This window comes from Scyliorhinus torazame, chromosome 7 (genome assembly GCF_047496885.1).
Source record: "Scyliorhinus torazame isolate Kashiwa2021f chromosome 7, sScyTor2.1, whole genome shotgun sequence".
Lineage (NCBI taxonomy): Eukaryota > Metazoa > Chordata > Chondrichthyes > Carcharhiniformes > Scyliorhinidae > Scyliorhinus > Scyliorhinus torazame.
In genome coordinates this window covers 243,588,388-243,609,979 of record NC_092713.1, presented here as the reverse complement: position 1 = coordinate 243,609,979, position 21,592 = coordinate 243,588,388, and the positions used below count along the sequence as shown (strand labels likewise).

Here is a 21,592-nt window from a genome sequence, read left to right as displayed (position 1 = left end):
ATACTCCAAGTGTGGCCTAACTAAGGTTCGACACAGCTGCAACATGACTTGCCAATTTTTATACTAATTTGTATTACTTGAAATAAGATAGCAAAACTACATATTGGAGTTAAATTAAATAGCATTAATTTCCTTTAGCAAATGGTATAACCCCAGCAGAGGTCACTGGATAGGAACCATCAGGTTTCCCATACCCTCCAGGGAAAAATAACTTCCTCGGTGATGGGGTAGGCCTTCCCTTGAACATGAGTAGCTCCCCTGGTACAAAATGAGTGCAGGTCAGGGAAGGCGACCCTCCAGGGAATGGTGGTGTTTGGCTGTAACTAGTAATAAACCTCTTTGTGCTTTTCCAAACTACCGTTTATTACCTCGGATCTAACAAGAAAGGAAACCTGCTGTCTTTATCCAGACCAGCCACTATGAAGAGTGACTGGGCAGGAGTTTCCAAAAGGTGGGATCGGTAATAGTGCAGATTTAAATAGTTTCACAGATTTAAACAAATAACCAAACCTATGTTCACTTTTAAATAATCATCTTTAATCGTAAAAAATTAAAAATTACTATAAAAGAATCAACAACAGTAATGCCCATTTAAAAGAGCACACAAAACTGTTAAAAATACTTCTCCATACTTCAATTTGTTTGTTTATTGTCATGTGTACCGAGGTACAATGAAAAGTATTTTTCTGCGAGCAGCTCAACAGATCATTAAGTTAATGAAAAGAAAAGGAATTCTGAAACAGGAAACAGGACAGCAGATGGTGGCTGCTGATTGAGATCGATCATTATCAACAAAAGGTGCCAGAGGTGAAAGGTGGAAACAAGGGGCGGGATTCTCTCCTACCCGGTGGGGCGGGGGGATCCGGCACCGTGGGGTGGCATGAAACACTCCGGCGCCGGGCCGCCCCAAAGGTCCGGAATCCTCCGCACCTTCCGGGGCTAGGCCGGCCCCGGAGTGGTTTGCGCCACGCCGGCTGGCAGGGAAAGGGCTTGGCGCCATGCCAACCGGCGCCGAACGGCCTCCGCCGGCCGGCGCGAGTTGGCACATGCGCGGGAACGCCAGCATATGCTGGCGTCATCCCAGCAAATGCACCAAGGGCTTCATCTCCGCACCGGCCATGGCAGACTGGTACAGCCGCCGGTGCGGAAGAATAGAGTGCCCCCACGGCACAGGCCCACCCGCGGATCGGTGGACCCTGATCGTGGGCCAGGCCACCGTGGGGGGACCTCCCGGGGCCAGACCCCCCCTGCACCCCCCCCCCCCGAGGACCCCGGAGGCCGCCCGCGCAGCCAGGTCCCGCCGTCAAATACCTGGTGTAACATACGCCGGCGGGACCCACAGGTAACGGGCGGCCACTCGGCCCATCGTGAGCTGGAGAATCGCCGGGGGGGAGGGGGCACTGTCAGTGGCCGCCGACCGGCACGCCGCGATTCCCACCCCCGCCAAATCTCCGGCGCCGGAGAATTCAGCAGCCGGCGGGGGCGGGATTCACACCGCTCCCCGGCGATTCTCCGATCCGGCGGGGGTCAGAGAATCCCGCCCAAGGTCTGGGAAGGATCATCCAAGAAGAGGAAAGATGAGGGACAAGCGGCTGTGAACCACAGTGGGCCATAAACGTTAGCATTTGCTGTGGTCTGTCTGATGAAAGGATTGGATTGGATTTGTTTATTGTCGCGTGTACCGAGGTACAGTGAAAAGTATTTTTCTGCAAGCAGCTCAACAGAAAAGAAAAAAAAAGTATATAATAGGGCAACACAAGGTACACAATGTAACTACACAAACATCGGCATCAGGTGAAGCATACATGGATGTAGTGTTAATCAGGTCAGTCCATAAGAGGGTCGTTTGGAAGTCTGGTGACAGCGGGGAAGAAGCTGTTTTTGAGTCTGTTCGTGCGTGTTCTCAGACTTTTGTATTTCCTGCCCGATGGAAGAAGTTGGAAGAGTGAGTAAGCCGGGTGGGAGGGATCTTTGATTATACTGCCCGCATTCCCCAGGCAGCGGGAGGTGTAGATGGAGTCAATGGATGGGAGGCAGGTTCGTGTGATGGACTGGGCTGTGTTCACGACTCTCAGAAGTTTCATGCGGTCTTGGGCTGAGCAGTTGCCATCCCAGGCTGTGATGCAGCCAGATAGGATGCTTTCTATGGTGCATCTGTAAAAGTTGGTAAGAGTTAATGAGGATATGCCGAATTTCCTTAGTTTCCTGAGGAAGTATAGGCGCTGTTGTGCTTTCCTGGTGGTGGCATCGACGTGGACAGATTTTTGGTGATGTGTACTCCTAGGAATTTGAAGCTGCTAACCATCTCCACCTCAGCAACGTTGATGCTGACAGGGGTGTGTGTACAGTACTTTGCTTCCTGAAGTCAATGACCAGCTTTTTAGTTTTGCTGGCATTGAGGGATAGATTGTTGTCGCTGCACCACTGATGCACTATTACGACGAGACGAGAGTAGAATATAATCGAGGCTTTATTACACAGAGATATGTGACCTCCTACAGCAGCTTACGAAATGGCTGCTGTTCGGAGAGCACACAGATTTATACTCCGCCTCCTGGGCAGAGCCAGGAGGCAGGGATCTACCCCCGTACCTGTAGTACAGGGGCCATATATACAATGTCATACAACAGTGGTGACTACCACATTCACCCCCTGTTAAAAATGAGTCCAGCGGGGGTGGTGAAAAACTATATACATACAGATTGGTTTTAAAATTACAGAGAAGGTTACAAAATTTAGACGATCGGGTGCCTTGATCTGTCGTTGAGAGCGCCGCAGTGCTGGTGGCGACTCAAACATTGGCTTGGTCTTCGGTGTCTCCGGGAGCGTGTCAAAATCCTCTTCATCCCCAGGTGGGAGCAAGGGGAGGATGGATTGTCCTGGAGCGGGGTCTGCGGTGGGGTGTGCTGGAGGAGGGGAGGGTGGCGCCGGGGCAGGGGGGGTGGTGTGTGGGGACCCAGCTGGTGCCAGATCCCTGAGGGAGACTGTGTCTTGGCGGCCATCGGGGTACGCTACGTAAGCGTACTGCGAGTTCGCATGGAGTAGCTGTACACTCTCAACGAATGGGTCCGCACGTGCTTGCGGAGGAGAACGGGTCCTGGAGGAGAACTGGAGCTGCCAGCCATGTTGGGAGCGAAACCCCAGAGGTGGACTTCCTGGGGAAGGCAAAGAGACGTTCATGTCGGTTTCGTTGGTCGCGGTGCACAGGAGTGACCGAATGGAGTGAAGTGCGTCAGGAAGGACCTCCTGCCAGCGGGAGGCTGGGAGATTTCTGGACCGTAGGGCCAGCTGGACGGCCCTCCAGACCGTCCCATTCTCACACTCCACCTGCCCGTTTCCCCTGGGGTTGTGGCTGGTCGTCCTGCTCGAGGCAATGCCCCTGTTGAGCAGGTACTGGCGCAACTCCTCGCTCATAAATGAGGATCCCCAGTCGTTGTGGACGTAGGCGGGGAAACCGAACAGAGCGAAGATGGTGTTGAGGGCTTTGATGATGGTGGCAGACGTCATATCGGGGCATGGGACGGCGAAGGGGAATCGGGAATACGCGTTGACCACATTAAGAAAGTACGTGTTGCGGTCGGTGGAGGGGAGGGGCCCTTTGAAGTCCACGCTGAGGGCTTCAAAGGGGCGGGAGGCCTTCACCAGCCGTGCACGGTCTGGCCGGTAGAAGTGCGGTTTGCACTCCGCGCAGACCTGGCAGTCTCTGGTGATAGCCCTGACTTCCTCGATGGAGTAGGGCAGATTGCGGGCCTGAATGAAATGGTGAAAGCGGGTGACTCCCGGGTGACAGAGATCGTCGTTCAGGGTCCGGAGTCGGTCCACTTGTGCGCTGGCACGTGTACCTCGGGACAGGGCATCGGGGGGCTCGTTGAGCTTATCGGGGCGATACAAAATCTCGTAATTTTAGGTGGAGAGCTCGATCCTCCACCTCAAGATTTTATCATTTTTGATCTTACCCCGCTGTGTGTTGTTAAATATAAAGGTAACCGACCGTTGATCAGTGAGGAGAATGAATCTCCGGCCGGCCAGGCAATGCCTCCAATGTCGCACAGCTTCAACGATCGCTTGGGCCTCCTTTTCAACGGAGGAGTGCCGAATTTCGGAGGCATGGAGGGTGCGGGAAAAGAATGCCACGGGCCTGCCTGTCTGGTTGAGGGTGGCGGCCAGAACGACGTCTGATGCATCGCTCTCGACTTGGAAGGGAGCATCTCATCGACCGCGTGCATCGCGGCCTTGGCGATGTCGGCCTTGATACGGTTGAAGGCCTGGTGAGCGTCGGCCGTCAGTGGGAAAGCGGTGGATTGAATGAGTGGGCGAGCCTTGTCCGCATAGTTTGGGACCCACTGGGCGTAATACGAAAAGAACCCCAGGCATCGTTTGAGGGCCTCTGGTGAACCACTGTATGAAGGGATGTAAAGTAGGACCTGCACTACAGGTTCGCCGGTAGCTCCTGCTGGCTGACTCCGCCCACGGAGAACTGTACAAATATGCATGACCTCCAGTGCCCTGCCATTTCGCCAGCTGCACCAGGAGTTTCACGAGGGGGCGCATGCGATCAGGGTCGGGCCCTAGAACTCCGTTCTGAACCACATAGCCGAAGATGGCTAATCGGTTCGTGCTGAACACACACCTCTCCTTGTTGTAAGTTAGGTTGAGGAGTGTGGTGGTGTAGAGAAATTTGGAAAGGTTAGCGTTGTGGTCCTGCTGGCCGTGGCCGCAGACGGTGACGTTGTCCAGGTATGGGAAAGTGGCCCGCAGCCCATACCGGTCAACCATTCGGCCCATCTCCCGTTGGAAGACCGAGACCCCATTGGTGACGCCAAAGGGAACCCTAAGGAAATGGTATAGGCGGCCGTCTGCTTCAAACGCAGTTCATGGTCGGTCCGCCTTACGGATGGGGAGCTGGTGGTAGCCAGATTTCAGGTCCACTGTCGAGAAGACCTGGTACTGTGCAATCTGATTGACCATATCACATATGCGTGGGAGGGGGTACGCGTCGAGCTGTGTGTACCGATTGATGGTCTGACTGTAGTCAACGCCCATCCTGTTTTTCTCCCCGGTTTTCACCACTACCACTTGGGCTCTCCGGGGGCTGTTGCTGGCATCGATGACACCTTCCCACAGCAGCCGCTGGACCTCAGACCTGATGAAGGTCCTGTCCTGGACGCTGTACCGTCTGCTCCTGGTGGCGATGTGATTGCAATCCGGGGTGAGGTTTGCAAACAGGGGAGGCGGGTCGACCTTAAGGGTCGCAAGGCCGCAAACAGGTGGTAGGGGCCCGCCAAATTTCAGGGTTAGGCTCTGGAGGTTGCACTGGATGTCCAGGCCGTGTAGCAAGGCAGCGCAGAGGTTGGGAAGGATGTAGAGCCGGAAGCCACTGAACTCTATGCCCTGGACAGTGAGGGTGGCGATGCAGTACCCCCGGATCGCCACGTAGTTGGATCCTGAGGCCAGGGAGATCCTTTGGTTTGCGGGGTGTACCACTAGGGAGCAGCGCCTTACCAATTCAGGGTGGATGAAGCTCTCAGTGCTGCCGGAGTGCAGAAGGCAGGATATCTCATGCCCGTCGACCATCACCTTTGTCGAAGCGGTCGCGAGGTTGTGCGGTCGAGACTGGTCGATCGTGACAGTGGCAAGACGCGGCTGGTCGTCGGCGGTTGCAGGCGATGAGCGGCCCAATGAGGTGCCTGACGGGCAGGGGTCCTGAAGCGGTTAAGATGGCGGTGCCCACGAGCCGCAGGTGTCTTGGGGCAGGCGGGATGGCGGTGCCCTCGGGCCGCACGTATCCTGGGGCAGGCAAGATGGCGGTGCCCATTGGTTCTGAGACAAGCAAGATGGTGTCGCCCACGGGCCGCACGTGTTGTGAATGGAGCAAGATGGCGGCGCCCACGGGCCGCATGTGGTCTGAGGAGAGGAAGATGGCGGCACCCACTGGCCGCACATGCGGGGTGCAGGGACAATAGCGGCGATTGAGTGGGCCTGCCACACTGCAGCGAAATGTCCCTTCTTGCTACAGGCCTTGCACAGTGCGCTCCGCGCCGGTCTGCGATGCCGGGGGTGTTTTGTCTGTCCGCAGAAGTAGCACTTGGGTCCCCCGGGGTTGGTTGGCTGCCGTGCGGCGCAGACGTGGGGTTGGCTGAGGGCGGTCGCTGATGGGGTCCACGATGGGGTGGCCGCTGGCGGGATCCATGATGCACAGGGGGGGGGGGGGAGTCGTGCGGTCGGGGGCATAAGCCTGTACGCTGCGTGAGGCGACCGTGAGCGAGAGCACTAGTTTTTTGGTCGCCGCGAGGTCAAGCGTGGTCCCTTCTAAGAGGCGCTGGCGGATGTAGTCAGACCCTATGCCCGTAATGAACGCGTCTCTCATTAGCAGGTTCGAATGTTCAGTGGCCGAAACGGCCTGGCAGTCACAGTCTCTAACCAGGGCGAGCAGGGCACTCCAGAAATCTTCCACAGACTCACCGGGAAGTTGGTGCCGCATGGATAGGAGGTGCCTGGCATAGATCTTGTTGGTCTGCTGAGCGTAATTCTCCTTCAGTAGTGTCATGGCCTCTGTGTAGGTAGGTGCCATGATATTCAGATAAACATCATGGTGCAAACACACATACACACTGTTGGACAGATCAACGGACCAATCAACACACACGCAACATCACAGCCAATCACAAGCAAGGGCACACGCACTTTCAAACGGGGAACACCACAGTTCCCGCTCATTCCAGCAGGAGACAGCTCAGGGCACAGAGCTCACAGCAAGCCACTCAGACATTCACCATGTGCTGAGTGCTTCTCCAAGATAGTGTCAGGGCTAGGTCCACAGGTTAGAGGGTAATGAACGAACCACAGTAACCAGTTTACAGATGTTGTTATTGATAGTAATAAAACAAAGTTGTACCATCTGCAACTGTGTTGGTTCGTCTGTGTAGCAGAGCACCCAACACGGCAGTAGGCACGTCCTGGACGAGGGGAAAAACGTTGGAGCTCAGCCACGTGTACAGAATCTGGAGCTTCTGTGCTTCTGAGATTGGGTCTGGTGCAGATCCGATGTATGCTTCAAAGCAAGCTAGCCAATGTTGGAAGTCCTTTTGGCCATTATCTGCTTGAGGATGCAGCTGCAGGCGATCCGGCTTGATGCGGAGGTCCATCTCGGAAAAATCTCTGTGTAATAAATTGATACACTATCAATTACGACGAGACGAGAGTAGAATGTAATTGAGGCTTTATTACACAGTGATGTGTGGCCTCCGACAGCAGCTTACGAAATGGCGCTGTGCGGAGAGCACACACATTTATATTCCGCCCCCTGAGCGGAGCCAGCAGGCAGTGATCTACCCCCGTACCCGTAATACCCATATACACAATATCATACAACAGTGGTGACTACCACAACCACTCCACTAGGTTATCTATCTCTCTCCTGTATTCGGACTCGTCGTTATTCGAGATTTGGCCCCCTATGGTCGTATCATCAGCAAACTTGTAGATGGAGTTGGAACCAAATTTTACCACGCAGTCATGTGTGTACAGGGAGTATAGTAGGGGGCTAAGTACGCAGCCTTGCAAGCCCCGATATTGAAAACTATTGTGGAGTAAGTGTTGTTTATTCTTTCTGATTGTGGTCTGTGGGGCAGAAAGTCGAGGATCCAGTTGCAGAGTGAGGAGCCAAATCCTAGGTTTTGGAGCTTTGATATGAGCTTGGCTGGGATTATGGTGTTGAAGGCGGAGCTGTAGTCAATAAATAGGAGTCTGATGTAGGAATCCTTGTTATCGAGATGCTCTAGGGATGAGTGTAGGGTCAGGGAGATGGCATCTGCTGTGGACCGATTGCAGCGGTGTTCGAATTGCAGTGGCTCAGTGTGTTCTGGGAGTATGGAGGTGATGTGCTTCGTGATCAACCTCTCGAAGCACTTCATTCCCACTGAAACCAGGGCCACCGGATGGTAGTCATTGAGGCACGTTGTCTGGTTCTGTTTTGGCACCAGTACGATGGTGGTCTTCTTGAAGCAAGTGGGGAAACCGGAGTGGAGTAGGGACAGGTTAAAGATGTCCGGGAACACATCTGCCAGCTGGTTGGCACAGGCTCTTAGTGCACGACCGGGGATCCCGTCCGGAACCGTCGCCTTCCGAGGGTTCACTTTCATGAAAGCCAATCTGACTTCGGAAGTTGTGATGGTGGGGATGTGTGTGTTATGGGCTGCTGGGGCACTCGACAGGAAACTTTGGCTTCCTACTCGAACTGAGCATAGGATTCATTGAGTTCTTTAGGGAGGGATGCGCTGCTGTTGGAGATGCTGCTCGGTTTCTCTCTTGGCATCTCGGATGGCTTTGCGGAGGTCGTACCTGGATTTTTTGTATAGGTCAGGGTCGCCTGAATTGAATGCCTCAGACCTGTCCTTCAGTAGGGAGTCAATCTCCCGTTTGAGCCATGGTTTCCGGTTGGGGAATGTACGTACTACTTTCTTTGGCATGCAGTCGTCCACACATTTGCTGGTGAAGTCTGTGACGGTTGTTCGCTGAGTTCTTAAATATGGACCAGTCCACTGTCTCTGAGCAGTCACGTAGAAGTTCCTCCCCATATTTAGAACTTGAAGTCTCATTGATTCCCTGTCTCGCTGTTATATCATTGCAAACAACTCCAACTGCATAGAATAACGCAGTGGGCCTGATCCTTTTGTCCCTTCTTGAGCAAATAAGGAACAATTCTTTTTCTAGAAAAAATCTTTCCCAGTTGTCCCAGTGCTGAGCTTGTTATGAGCCTCAGTGCTTCAGAAAGGTTCTGGGAGTGGCATTGTAGGTTCCATGTTTGTACCAGGCTCTGGATTTGTTGCTGCTTCACTTGTATTGCTTGTTGATTCAGGTCTGTGCTCACTGCTGTTTGGACTCTGGGTTGTGTCTCAGCTTGCATCTGCAACATCTGCATTGTTCCATCTCTTTAGTTAAATCTTTCATTCATTCCTTGCATCCTTCTTCAAGGATCTGTCGGTTTGTTGCGTCTATAACGTTTTTCTCTCTGTCCGCTGTCACCATGTTTTGTCCTGTTTTTTGGGGTCAAGGTGTCAATCAGAACGAGGTTGTTTAGAAACATTGCAGTTAGGGTGGGAGGGTACATCAAATGAATTCAAGCTAGAAGGGAAAGATACATAATCAAATCTCCAACCTGCTGTGTTTAAACCATTAAGCTATCAATCAAAGGCAAGTCAAAGGTACTGCACTGTGAAATTGAATGAATGCTTAGCATTCCAAAATATCTCACTGGATTTCAAGGCTATTCGAGTGTGGTGGGCTTTCTAGGAAGGCTCAGACTCTTCAAAAAGGAGCAGTTTTAAAAGCGTAGCACTGAGGGAGAAGATGTGCGGAAAGGGAAAACCTTCCTGGTTTGCATTTTCAATGAACTGTCTGATCTGCTCGTCAGCTGTCAGGCAGGACAGTTCAAAGTGAGAAGGCAGTTCCAAGTTTAAACAGGTTAGACATTTATTTTGAACAGAGGGCTGCCTGAAATCACTTTGCCAAGAGTGCCCAGGGCTGGAAAGGGCACTTCAGACATGGGACCCCCATCCTGGGAGAGGGCCCTCGGCAGGGTCAACCCATTACCCATAGCTGGAGCCCACCCAACACCCAGTACCCTTACGGCACCCTCCCTCAGCAGCCTGGCAGTGGTAGAGGGGCACACGAACGATAGGCCAACCTCTTTGAACACCCCCCCCCTTCTTGGCATCCAGTGTGCCAGGCTAGAGTCTCAATGCCAGGGTTTCAGTGCCATGGTTCCAGATGACAGTGCATCATTGGCCTGAAGGGGGGAGCTGAGGGTCTACAAACTCTGAGAAAATTCATGAAATGTGTCTCAAACACAGGTACTTACACTTCCAGGTTCTCACCCTCACTCGTGCTCGGTGGCAAGAAAGTAGATATTCGATGTTAACAGGCCAAATTTGTAAATCATGCAAAAATTTGGATGGGGATTGAATGCTCGAGTCAGTCCAAAAACCTTAAAATGGCTCTTCTTCTTGGGCAGTCCCTCGTATTCACAGTTGGACAGATAGTGGTTGGAGGAGAGGGTGGGTCGGGTGCCCAGGCAGCCACATGCTCCTTTCTCTGTTTATTGCTTGGCTTCAGCTTGCTCTCGGCGATGAAAATCGAGGTGTTCAGCCCCTCCTCGATGCTTTTCCTCCACTTCAGGTGATCTTGGGCTGGAACATGTATCGGTGAAATCAGCAAGTGGGTGGTTCAGTTAAAATGGTGACCAGTGTTTTTCCAGCAGCTCTAACAACACTCAAGAAGCTCAACACTATCCAGGACAATGGAGCCCTCATGATTGGCATCCCACCCACAAACATGCACTCCCTCCACCACCACCACACAAACATACCAAGGCTCCTTCGACAGCACCTTCTGAACCCATGACTGCAACCATTTAGAAGGACAAGGGAAGCAGATGCACGGGAACACCACAACTTGGAAGTTCCCGTCCGAGCCACTCACCATTCGGACTTGGAAACATACCATCATTCCTTCTCTGTCCCTGGGTCAAAATCCTGGAATCCCTCCCGAACAGCGTTTCAAGAAGGCAGCTCAGCACCACCTGTTCAAGGTCAGTGAGGGATGGTCTATAAATGCTGGCCTCACCAGCGACGCCCACATCCACGAATGAATTTTTTAAAGTTTTGGTGATAAAGCTGAAATCTCAATTTTTATAGGGTGTGTCCCATTTCTCCTTTTCTAATTGCTTTCAATGGTTTAGAAATTAATAGTGAAATCTATTTCCTTAGTGGTCGGTGCTCCACCTTGTGCCTCAGTGGAGAAGTAACTTTAAGCAGGAGGCAATGTTTTCACCACCTTTAATTTAATTGTCTCAGAAATGTGAAGCTAATTGTAGTACTGCCACACAGTTAGAGATGATTTGGCTAATCACTGGCATTTAAAAGAAACAGACGTTTACTCATTTTGGATAAACTAGCCATGATTATGATGTTTTAAATATGAAAGTCTGAAGAGCTACCATTAACATTTCTGAGCCGTAACCAATGGTCAGGTGAATACTTAGCTTAACCACAGGAGTTAGCTGTTTAATATTAAGGAGGTCTATACTTTTACAAAAGATATAAATCCAAACTGAGCGTGTAAAGCATAGTTCAGGCCCGTGTAACCAATTCATGAAATATACCGGTAAAGGACAGAGACTAGTGCAAGCAAACAGTTGTGAATAGATTTATACCTCTGAGTTGTAAAATGTCTCAATTTTACGTTGTCTAAAGTCAACCAAAATTCTACCAAGAATGCAGTCCTGAAGAACTGCTGTCAGTTTCCCTAATTTGTTCCTCATTCATAATGCACAAGGTCAAAATTCCATTAGTCTTTAGATTGCTTTAGAACTTACAAGAGAAGGAAACCATCTTGTGTGAATTATATCTGAGGAAAATTCATAAATGTTAACGATTAACATTGACATTTCCCATGTTATTGTATTTGCTTTTGGGTCTTATTCGTGTAAATCAGTGATCTCTTCCTTTGCGAATGTAATTCTTGTATTGTTATCCTGTACAGATTTTATCATTTGAAATGTAATAAAAACTAGAATTATCTGTGAAGAATCACCATGCCAAATGCGTTGAATTTGGAAACAGATTTTATTAGCATATTAACCGTAGAGTGATTTAATCCATTTGAAGTTTTACTTGTGTTTGCATTGCACATAAGCAGTACTCCGGCAGCAGCCCAAACGTCCCCATGGAGGCTGCACACATTACCTTGCAATTACCATGCATAAACAAAATATTTTGAGGGGCTGTGCGCACAAACTAAAATCAGAGAGTATTGCATATTACACACACTCCTGTAAACCGTGGTTTCAGATTTATGCCTGAACAGGCAAACAAGTTTCGGAAAGGCACACTGCATTGCAGCTGTATCACCTATAGGTTATTATTTTAATATATGCATGTCAATGATCTTGTTATCTTAATATTTTTATTGAGTTGTAAGTAACATTGCACCAGTATATTCAAGTTGTGAATTCTGTACTTTTTTTAAAATGTGTTCAGGATGCGGGTATCATGAGCAAGGGCAGCATTTATTGCCTCTCCCTGGATATTCAGGATATTTCATGTCTGTAATTAATCGCTTTTATTTCTAACATCTTTTAAAGTGGTTGAAGCTCATGCATGAGGTTATACATTACTTCAAATTTAAAACAAATATACAAAAGGCTTTAATCTTAGGAATATCATTCCATTTAAAAACGGAAATATACATTTCATATTCAAATCCTAATGCAAGGTAGGCGTTATTATATGTGTGAAATCTAAAGCATGGAGCTGCTACTTTGATAGTTTCATGGATCCTGACCCTGTGCCATCTCTGCATCAACTCACAAAATGCAATCTTCTAATATTAATGCTCTAATTGCGCTGGAGGTGAACTTGGCACACAATTAATGGTGTTAAGCTCTGAAATGAGACACAAGATAGCAGGAGCATCAAAGGCAGACAACATCCTGATAGGGCCTGCCAATGCTTTGCACAAAAGAGGCAGGAATATGGAGAACCATTTCTTGCATATCTCTAAGTCTGGATTTGCCATTCAGGCCTCTGCTCCTCCTTCCGCTCCTCCACTAAAATAGCCCAATCTAAAGTCATGAACAACATCCTCATAACTGTGGCCATGTGCATTATCTGTCCTCACCCTCTTGGATCATTCTGTAACCTTTGAAACATACAATTCTCCTTCAAAATCATTGCTCTATTGTCAAGCTCAGTAGGGATCTCTCACTTGATTCCACAGTTTACCTAGTTAATTGTAACCAATGACAGCTCTCCAATGATTTTCCAATAATGGCTCCCTGTCCTGATACACCATGTAATAAGCTCTGTAAATTGTTTGCTTCTGTCCCTGCCTCAGTCTATCTGACCCTCATTCATGTATTTGTTACCTCCAGGCTGAACTATTTCAAATCTCACTTGGTCAAACTCCATCCCTGCACTCTCCATAAATGTAATTTCAAAAACTCAGCTACTCTTATCCTGTCCCACCCCGCCCAAGCTCTGTTAACCATCGCCCGATGGTTTCTGATCTTCTAATGTCACTCATTTAAAATTCTTGGTGACTCGTTTAACTTCTTTCAAGACCTTACCTTGTCTGTCCCTATCTTTGTAATATCTGGAAATCTTTTGAACTTTGGAATTATGTGCATCACTTCCTTTGTCCTCCACTGACAGCCAGAAAATCTTTGATCAGGAATTGGTGACTCTACTCATTTTTCCTTCTTTTGTTTGGTGTTCACTGTGCATCTGTAAATACTCAGATCATTTTTCTACAAATATTGTGCAAGTTGTCATTATTTTGGGAACAGCAGGCAACTTATTGTTGATTATAGTTGGAGTCCTCAAATCATTTACTTATCCTTCCTGAGTTGGATTGTCTGATATATAATTACAAAGATATGTAGGTTAGATTCACCCCCACTGTTCTCTCTTTCTCTCGCACAGTAAGAAAAAGATGCACACTATACTGACAGAGATCAAGCGTATCTAGCCAATATACTGCTTTATTAAGTAAATATATTAAAGAAAATCAAGAGGAAACCAAAGCAAACAAAAGTACGCTAGACCAACACTGGTGTCGCTCGGAAAATTATATCTGCTTTAGGAAACTACGAATTGGGACAGACTGATGTTCACTTGTAATCAATGGTTAGAAAATCTAGCTGGAAATGCCATGAGCTAACAATTTATTTTTAAAGTAGGCATTTGTCTTTGTAATCCTGACTTAAACTAATAGCTTCTCAACTACTAACCACCAGAAAATTATAACCAAATACTACTATGTAAAGGAGCGTTTCATGGCTTACTGGAGGATCATAAAAGATAGATCATTTTAAGACGACAATTGTCAGATTTAAGCAAATTGTTAATATATGGTAAAGAACATGAAGGGCCCATTCCATGTCACTTCATAATTGTAATTTTTTTGTGATCTTTTCCTGGTACATTTCAGAAAGAAGACTTTGTTATATTCTTTTTAAGTCCAGAAAATGGTTACATAGATTTGCTGGGGTTATGGCTATTACAAATGTATCTGTTACTTTGCTTTAGTGTGGAGGAGATGGTTATAAACAGGAATTTGTTCTTACTAGGAATTTGTTCTTACCAGTAAAGAAACGGCTCCACTGTTCAGCTTAATGACAACTTTTGCTTTTTATTCAAGGGCCTGTCAGTGAAAATTTCCATGAACCCACTGTCCGCTCCAGTTTGATGCCCTCTACAGGGGGTTCTGTGATGTTTATGAATGGAGCAAGCAACAGCGAGGCTCTTTGAGTAGTCAGATTGAAGTATCCTCTCTGAGGCACGTTGGACCTGAACTAGGAAGTATAAAGCAGGAAATATAAATTAGACTTAAATGTTATAGAGAAAGCAAAATAAAGATTTGGAACTACCAATGAGTTGGGGGAAGAAAGATACGAGAGACAAACAGAAAAAGCAAAACAAAGTTTTTTTAAAAATCTGCAGCCATTAATTTGCTTCTGAATGAAACTTGTAAATTGAATTTTCAGTGATAGATAGTCTGTTCATAAGCAATTATGATTTCTGAACTTTTAAAAACTAATTTATTCCAAAATGCACCACCCAATGTTTTCAGTTATCTTGAATGAGGATTATATTGGTAAGTATCCCAAGTTCAAGCCTTTACAGGGATTCCATTGTCGAGTCTGTTGTCAAGTCCTGCAACAGCGCACCTTGTGAAGAAACAGAATGTCTCTGACAGTAACCCCTATATTTCCGCATGGACCTGTGCAGCTGGAGACAGGTGAAATGGCCGCCAGTTTTACCATGCAACAACACAAAGTGTCGTAGACTCCATTACTAAGCAAAGTCTAGGGCATTTTAAGTTAAATAAGCATATAAAAATAAAACACTCTCTAATGTCACCAAAATAAATGTGAGACAGTTAAAGGAACCTCGCATTATAATGTTCAGGACAATCTTAATTTTAGGCACACACCATGGGAAATTAGTAGATTAATGTGACTGCCACCTGTCCACTGTTAGTGCCAGGTGGCCCAAGCTACTTTGAGGACCAGGACCTCACTTACATGCTGCTGCTAAGCTGCAGGCAGCAAGCTGGTACTCTTGAGGCAGTTTGTCAGTTAGGCAGGGAGGGAAATCGGGCATTTTTTTCAATCTGACCAACATTTGTTACTTCTGGGTGAGTTTAGAGATCCTGGGGAGAACACTCACTGGTTAGGCGATTCAATGCTAATACAAATCGAAAGACCATCATAGAACATAGATCATACAGTGCAGAAGGAGGCCATTCGGCCAATCGAGTCTGCACCAACCCACTTAAGCCCTCATTTCCACCCTATCCCCGTAACCCCTCCTAACCTTTTTGATCACTAAGGGCAATTTAGCATGGCCAATTCACCTAACCTGCATACCTTTGGACTGTGGGAGGAAACCGGCGCACCCGGAGGAAACCCACGCAGACACAGGGAGAACGTGCAGACTCCGCACAAACAGTGACCCAGCGGGGAATTGAACCTGGGACCCTGGTGCTGTGAAGCCACAGTGCTATCCACTTGTGCTACCGTGCTGCCCAGCGGGGCATATTCTGCCCAATTGTTCCTGGACATTACAATTGGACATTTGTCATAGCGTGTCACTTGGCATGTTACAAATGATCTCTTGCCTGAAACAGGCGGCACCTTCTCAGGATCGAGATGATGGAAGCTGGGCAGGAAGTTACACCTAAAGCCATTTTCAAACTGCTGCTTCCCATTTACACCAGTTATTGCATTTTGATACCAATATTGGATGAACATTGAATATTTGAGCAAGTTAGAATATTGCTTTTTCAAGTTTGTGATCTAGGTTCCAAACTTCTCTCCACGTTGCCTCTATTTTGGTATTTTACCAAGAAAACCCCCAATTATGGTCAGTGCTTCTCTAAAATGTCCCCTTTTCTTCATACTACATTACCCCCATGTTAGTAAATGTTCCTCCGCCTCCCTCTGTTGTTGGAGTTACTCTTCTATTCTAATTAATTATTTACATTGACCTAAGGATGGAATTTCTTACTTGGCCAGTTCCTCTTGCTGCCATTTTTAAGAAGCATGTCATCCCTTACTCTTTTCAACTGTGGCATTGCCCTAAATAGTGTATATATTGCTGTTCTCCTTAATTTCCTAATATGTTTCACATTGGTGCATTTCAGTGTGAAGTACAAGAGAGTGGTTGTTGTGTATTGGGTTATACATTTACACTTCTAAATCTGACTCTTAACTGGGCAGCAGAATCCAAGATTCCAATTCTGCTGTAACTTTCAGTTTGCGACCTATAGGAGAGTTGACGTGAGCAGTGTGAGTTCAGAAGCCAGCGTGTGGATGTGCGTTTCCTGTGACTGGAACTAAACAAGTGACAATATAAAAATGTTTCAACCATATATAAAAGAAATACACAGGCCCGGATAAATGACGAGGAGTCGTTCTCTCTGATCCCTCCCTCATTCCCAAAAGGTCCTCTGTGAAATAAATTCGGTCAGATTGAAAGCAGTTCCCAGATGAGTGGACATGAACAACTTGCTGGACATGATGCTCTGCCAGAGATGGAACCAGAGTTGGCTTTAACATTTTGGAGCTTTCGTGGGTGGGCTTCCTTGTGTGTTGCCTGCCCCTCCCCTCTCCGTTTGACCAAAATTAAGCATTGGTTGACCTGCCAAATTCGACATTCTTTGCTGAGTAACCGGGTCCATCTACCGTTGGAATGATGTCTGTTGAATGAATTAGCAGGGATTTCAAATGACGTCATGGGAAAGAAGCACTAACTGGCGGATTGCTCCTCTCCCCATGACTTTAATGCAACAGACAATATTCATTAGTTAGCAGGGTTGTTTACTTTAATAGACTGCGTTCTCTTGCCGACGGGATTACGATAGTTCTCTCTCTCACTGTCTTCCGCCACCCCCCCCTCTCCCCCTCTCCCCAGTTTGAACTGCAACTCCTCCAAGTACAAGGGATTAGCGCTCGCAAACGCAGTGGCCCTTTCAGATTTTCAGCGTGTCCGCTTTGAATGCTGCTAACAATCCGTGACGAGTTTTCGATGAACACGAGGATATTTCTGCATGTCTCTGTTCCCTCTGTTCGGGGGAGAATTGCTGCAGAACGTCGGTGTTGCTACTTACGCAAATTGAACGCGTTGCCAGTTGTTGCCGCTAGTGGCTGTGTGGACCCCGGTGTCTCTGGCGTCTCCTGCTTTGACCGCTTCCCGAGCTTTGTTCCAATCCAATTCTTACAGGAGACAGGCAGCGGAGGTGCGGACCACCTCCACCGGGGAAACATTGACTGAAACCAGAGGGCAACGCAAGAAAATCTTACAAGAAGGTCTCGGCAGCGGTTCTGCGGTTGAAGATTTGCACTATTCCACTGATTTGAATCCTCTTTTTTTCTGGGACCGGGGGTGGGGGTTATTCCAGTGGGTTTTCTGCTCCTGACCGACACGGAATCGGGAACGGCCACTTCTGGTGAAAACCTTTGCAACATCATGAACGGCGGCGGCTGGGGGAGTAGAACCTCGAGCTCTTCCTGTTGAATGCCGCATCTTCTCGCTCTAGTTTACCTTTGTAGTCACTTTGTATCTCCAACCAAATCTTTGGAAGAGTGGAATTGAGGGGCAGGTGGTGTTCGCTTTTCTTTTTAAAAAAAAAACATGTTCGTAAAGTTTAGAAGCGGATTTTCTACCACTAGCAGAAAATCAATAGTTTCAATAGAGATGGTTTAAATAGTCGTGGAGAAAAATTGGATCTCAAGGTTTTTGTGTTTTTTGTTAACGTTTAGTGCAGCGGATATTGAATGTGACTGCTATCACCAACTGACTGATTCAAGGAAATGGAAGTTTTCGCTGCTCTGATTGCGTCCATCTCTTGGATCTTATGTACCGACACTGTAGCCAGTGATTCCATCATTCACATAGGTAAGACAACACCCGTTTGTTCGCTTAAAAAAAAGATATATAGGGGCACTGAAATATTGGTGAGCGCGCCGGAGTAGGTGTCAAACCCAAACAGAATGAGGGTTTTTTCCACAAATGTCAATGATATCTGGTCACCCGGGATCTATATTCGCTGTTGCATTCTCAGAAAACACTGACGCTGCAACGATTGCCATTTGACTTTTCATTAAATACACTGTGTCGAATTTTTAATGCTTATCGCGTGGAGTTGTTTGAAGAATGTAGCAATTTTACCTCAAAAGTTACCTCTGACCCTTGTAAAATAACGCCACAGCGCTGATAGGATTACCATAATTAAGATTCGACTGTGCAAATGTTAAATCACACATTAACTGCATAAGTAATAACTAGATAAAAGAGTTACAAAGCAATGAGATTGTGTGCAAGAGTAATTGAACTGGAGATTCTGTAGATTTGCATAACTTACATTTAAAGGGGTATAATTGATGTATTGAAAGCCTGGACCAATTATATTACGAATTGTGTTAGCAAGTCCCCTATATTACTGTAATAACATGCATTAGATGTATGAATTGTTAACTTGCTCCTGAACATCTACAACAAAATACAATAAAGGTCCAATATAAACTTGTCCAAATAATTCTGGCCGCACAAGCAATGGGTGAACGGGCCCTGAAGCTGGTCGAAGTGGTGTTGATGGCAATTTGTTCATTGCCTGAAGAGTGAGAACGCGGGCCTCATCAGTTCCATCCTAACTGTCAATCTGGACAGCACGATGACTGCCCCGGCAGAGGAATGCCGGAGCGGGGAGATAGAGTGAGGAACGATTGGTGAGAAGTGCCGCAGTTCCATTCTGCAGAGGCCGTCAAACTGTATATGTACAAGGGGAAAGGTCGGTCGAGTTGAATCAAATGAAGACGAGTGGCTGAAACATTTGTGTTCGAGGTTTAATGTCTTCATACGTGCAGAGTGGACACGCGATGTTCAGTTCGTGCAACGCGGAGCGTCCTTGGGATGAGTGAATGATGCCTTCAACCCCAGTGCAACGCCAGACTTGTGCCAGTGTCTGGGAAGGAGCTGGGGAGGGGTAACACGTGTCTAGGGTTGAGGGAGGGGAAGTCAAGGGATTGGAGTGGGGCTGAGTGGGTAGGTAGAAGATGGGGGGGAGGAATCGGAGTGGACTGAGTAGGTAGGTAGAAGGGGGGGAGGGATTGGAGTGGTAGAGGAGTGGGTGACCACAGTGAGTATGTGTGTGTGTGGGGCACAGCCAACTCATTGGCGGGCAGCTCCAGCAGTCCGAGCAGCGCAGAACTCACTCCTGGGTGTTGCTGGGACTATGAGCAGGCCCCTGGGTGAATAAGACATGGACACTACCAGAGAAGGAGCTCTGGAGGGATTGGGGCAACCTAGGGGGTGGATTTGGAAGCCAGGTGGGTGGGGTGAGGGAGTGAGGTGGGTGCACTGTGTGGTTCAGGGACATCCCCCAAATTATCTTGCCCCCACCCTCATATCAAACTTTTAAAAACATTTGTTAAACAGAGTTATGACTCTCACCTGCCTGCCACTTCCCAGCACATTACGGCAGTGAAGGTGGGTCAAAAGCCTTAGCTGGGCAATAATTGGCCAATTAAAGGCTTTGACAGTTCAAAGGATTGGTGGGCTAGTGGGCACTTTACCCTGCTCCACATTTTGGGACCATGTGGTCGGGAAGGCAGTTGGCTAGCTATCTGTCATATTTTAGCTCCCCTTGCTGAAAACATGCCAGCTGGCGCTGTAACATCCAGTCTGGTGCATCTCTTGCTCCTTTTTGTTATCTGCTCTTTTCCTCTGTTTATCTCTCATACGTGGTTTTGCTGTCTCACTTTAATGTGTTACACTCAATCCTTTTCTTTCACCTTTTGCTTTCCTTGCAGATCTTTCATCATTTCCTATGAACTTAAGTTCTCACACCCGCACTAATTATTTTCCCCTGTGTATCTTTCCCCTCCATTTATGCTTTTACATCTTTCACATGTGCTTGCTCTCTCATTCGTTCTTTCCCCCTCCCCCTCCCATGCAATAAGAAATGCTGAACATATTTTGCAGCAACTATAGAGAGGAATAGAGCTACAATTTCAGATCAGTTCCTACTTTTTGGTTTATATCCTGTCTCGTGCATGCACTTTATGCCTTTGCTGTCTCATCATCTTGCTTTCTCATCTGCAATTAATCCTTTTTTTTTGTGGAGTCAAAGGATTTTTCAGAATATCCGTGCTGATGCAGATTTCCTCTGTATACTCTTCAAGGATGCTTGAGGGGCTCTCTGAAAGTGTTATTGTTAATGGACTTTTTATGCCTGCAACCCCTCCCCTTATCCTGCAAAGAATCCAGCCTTCAAGGGCCCTCAGCAAAATGGTATTATGGCATTTTCCAACACCTATTCCACATTTGAATGGCCGTTCATGTAGGAAGAGGGCTTCCATCCTGTATTACTGAAAATTCACACCATTTACATCTTACATCACTGAAGTAGCGTAGTTGCAGCCTAGCAATTAATCTTGATTGGGGTAAATTGCTCACTGATAAATCTATCGGGTGCCGGCTACATAGATTGGATAATAGAAAGCATCACACTGTCAGTTCACTTCACTAGCAACTATTGAAGATTTATTTACAAACAAATGATACACAGATACTACTTGGGCAGAATGCCAATAAAGCAAAATTAATATGAAAGAACTGGAATCCATCCACAAAAATAAACCTTTTCAAAACTCTGCTTTTTGGAACAAGATAAATGACACCTACAAAACCTAATGCATCCTTGACAGAACTAAAGATTGGCATCCAGAATTAAGATATTAGTCACATGGAACCTGTCTGTTTTGAGGCAATTCTCTTCAAAGGTCTGCCAAACAAATTTTAAGTTTCCACCTTTGTGTGGTATGGAATTGTGCCCCTTAACTGAAATTGTCTTTTGCTTTTCTTGCATCATACTGTAACTAAAATGTTAACAGGACCAAATTTCTGTTAGGGATCATCTTGTATTCCCTTCAAAGTGAGGATGACTAAGTTCTTCATCAGCAGTGTTTGCTAGGGTTCCGTTGGGTTTGTAGGTGAATGCTAAAGCTGATCTGTGCCTAGAAGGTTCTGCTGTGAACAGGACAGGATAATGCAGATGACTGAGCTTTGGATGAGTTTTCAGAGGATTTCGTCTACTTGCATTTTCTCTCTGCTTTTGATATGTGTTTGCTTTTCAAGGAAGCCACACTTTTTATTTGGTTGCATCAGGTACAGCAGTACTGGATCAGCATCTCCAAAACTCAAAGTTATTATCAAAACTCCTCAGTAAAACCTTCACAGTGTTGTTGTAGAACTTCCTCTGAGCACCATGTAAGTGCACCACAGACTTTAGCTCTCCACATGAAGGTTTTCTTTGGTAAGTGAATGCCAGGCATTCTGACCAGCCTAACCCAGTTGTGACTATCTGAATATGTTACGGATGCTTGGTATTCCACCTTGGGTGAGTACCTCGGTGCCTGGTATTTTATCCTACCATCTGACCTTCAGAAGCTGCCTAAAGCAGATTAAGTGCAGCAATGGCAGGCTCCTTCCACATTGTGGGCATGGGGAGAGGACCTCCTGGGGATTTC

The 21,592-nt window shown here is 47.2% G+C and overlaps 1 protein-coding gene across 1 annotated transcript in view; it reads left to right on the top strand.

Annotated features, from left to right (window-relative positions):
- The first annotated feature begins 17,003 nt into the window (after positions 1-17,003).
- The window catches only part of LOC140426923 (glutamate receptor ionotropic, delta-2-like), a 758,287-nt gene continuing 753,698 nt past the window's right edge, over positions 17,004-21,592 (top strand). Inside the window, exons 1-2 of the mRNA XM_072512211.1 lie at positions 17,004-17,664; positions 17,825-17,960. Coding sequence (XP_072368312.1) covers positions 17,876-17,960 — 85 coding nt within the window. The 5' untranslated portion in view covers positions 17,004-17,664; positions 17,825-17,875. The remainder of the gene's footprint in view (positions 17,665-17,824; positions 17,961-21,592) is intronic.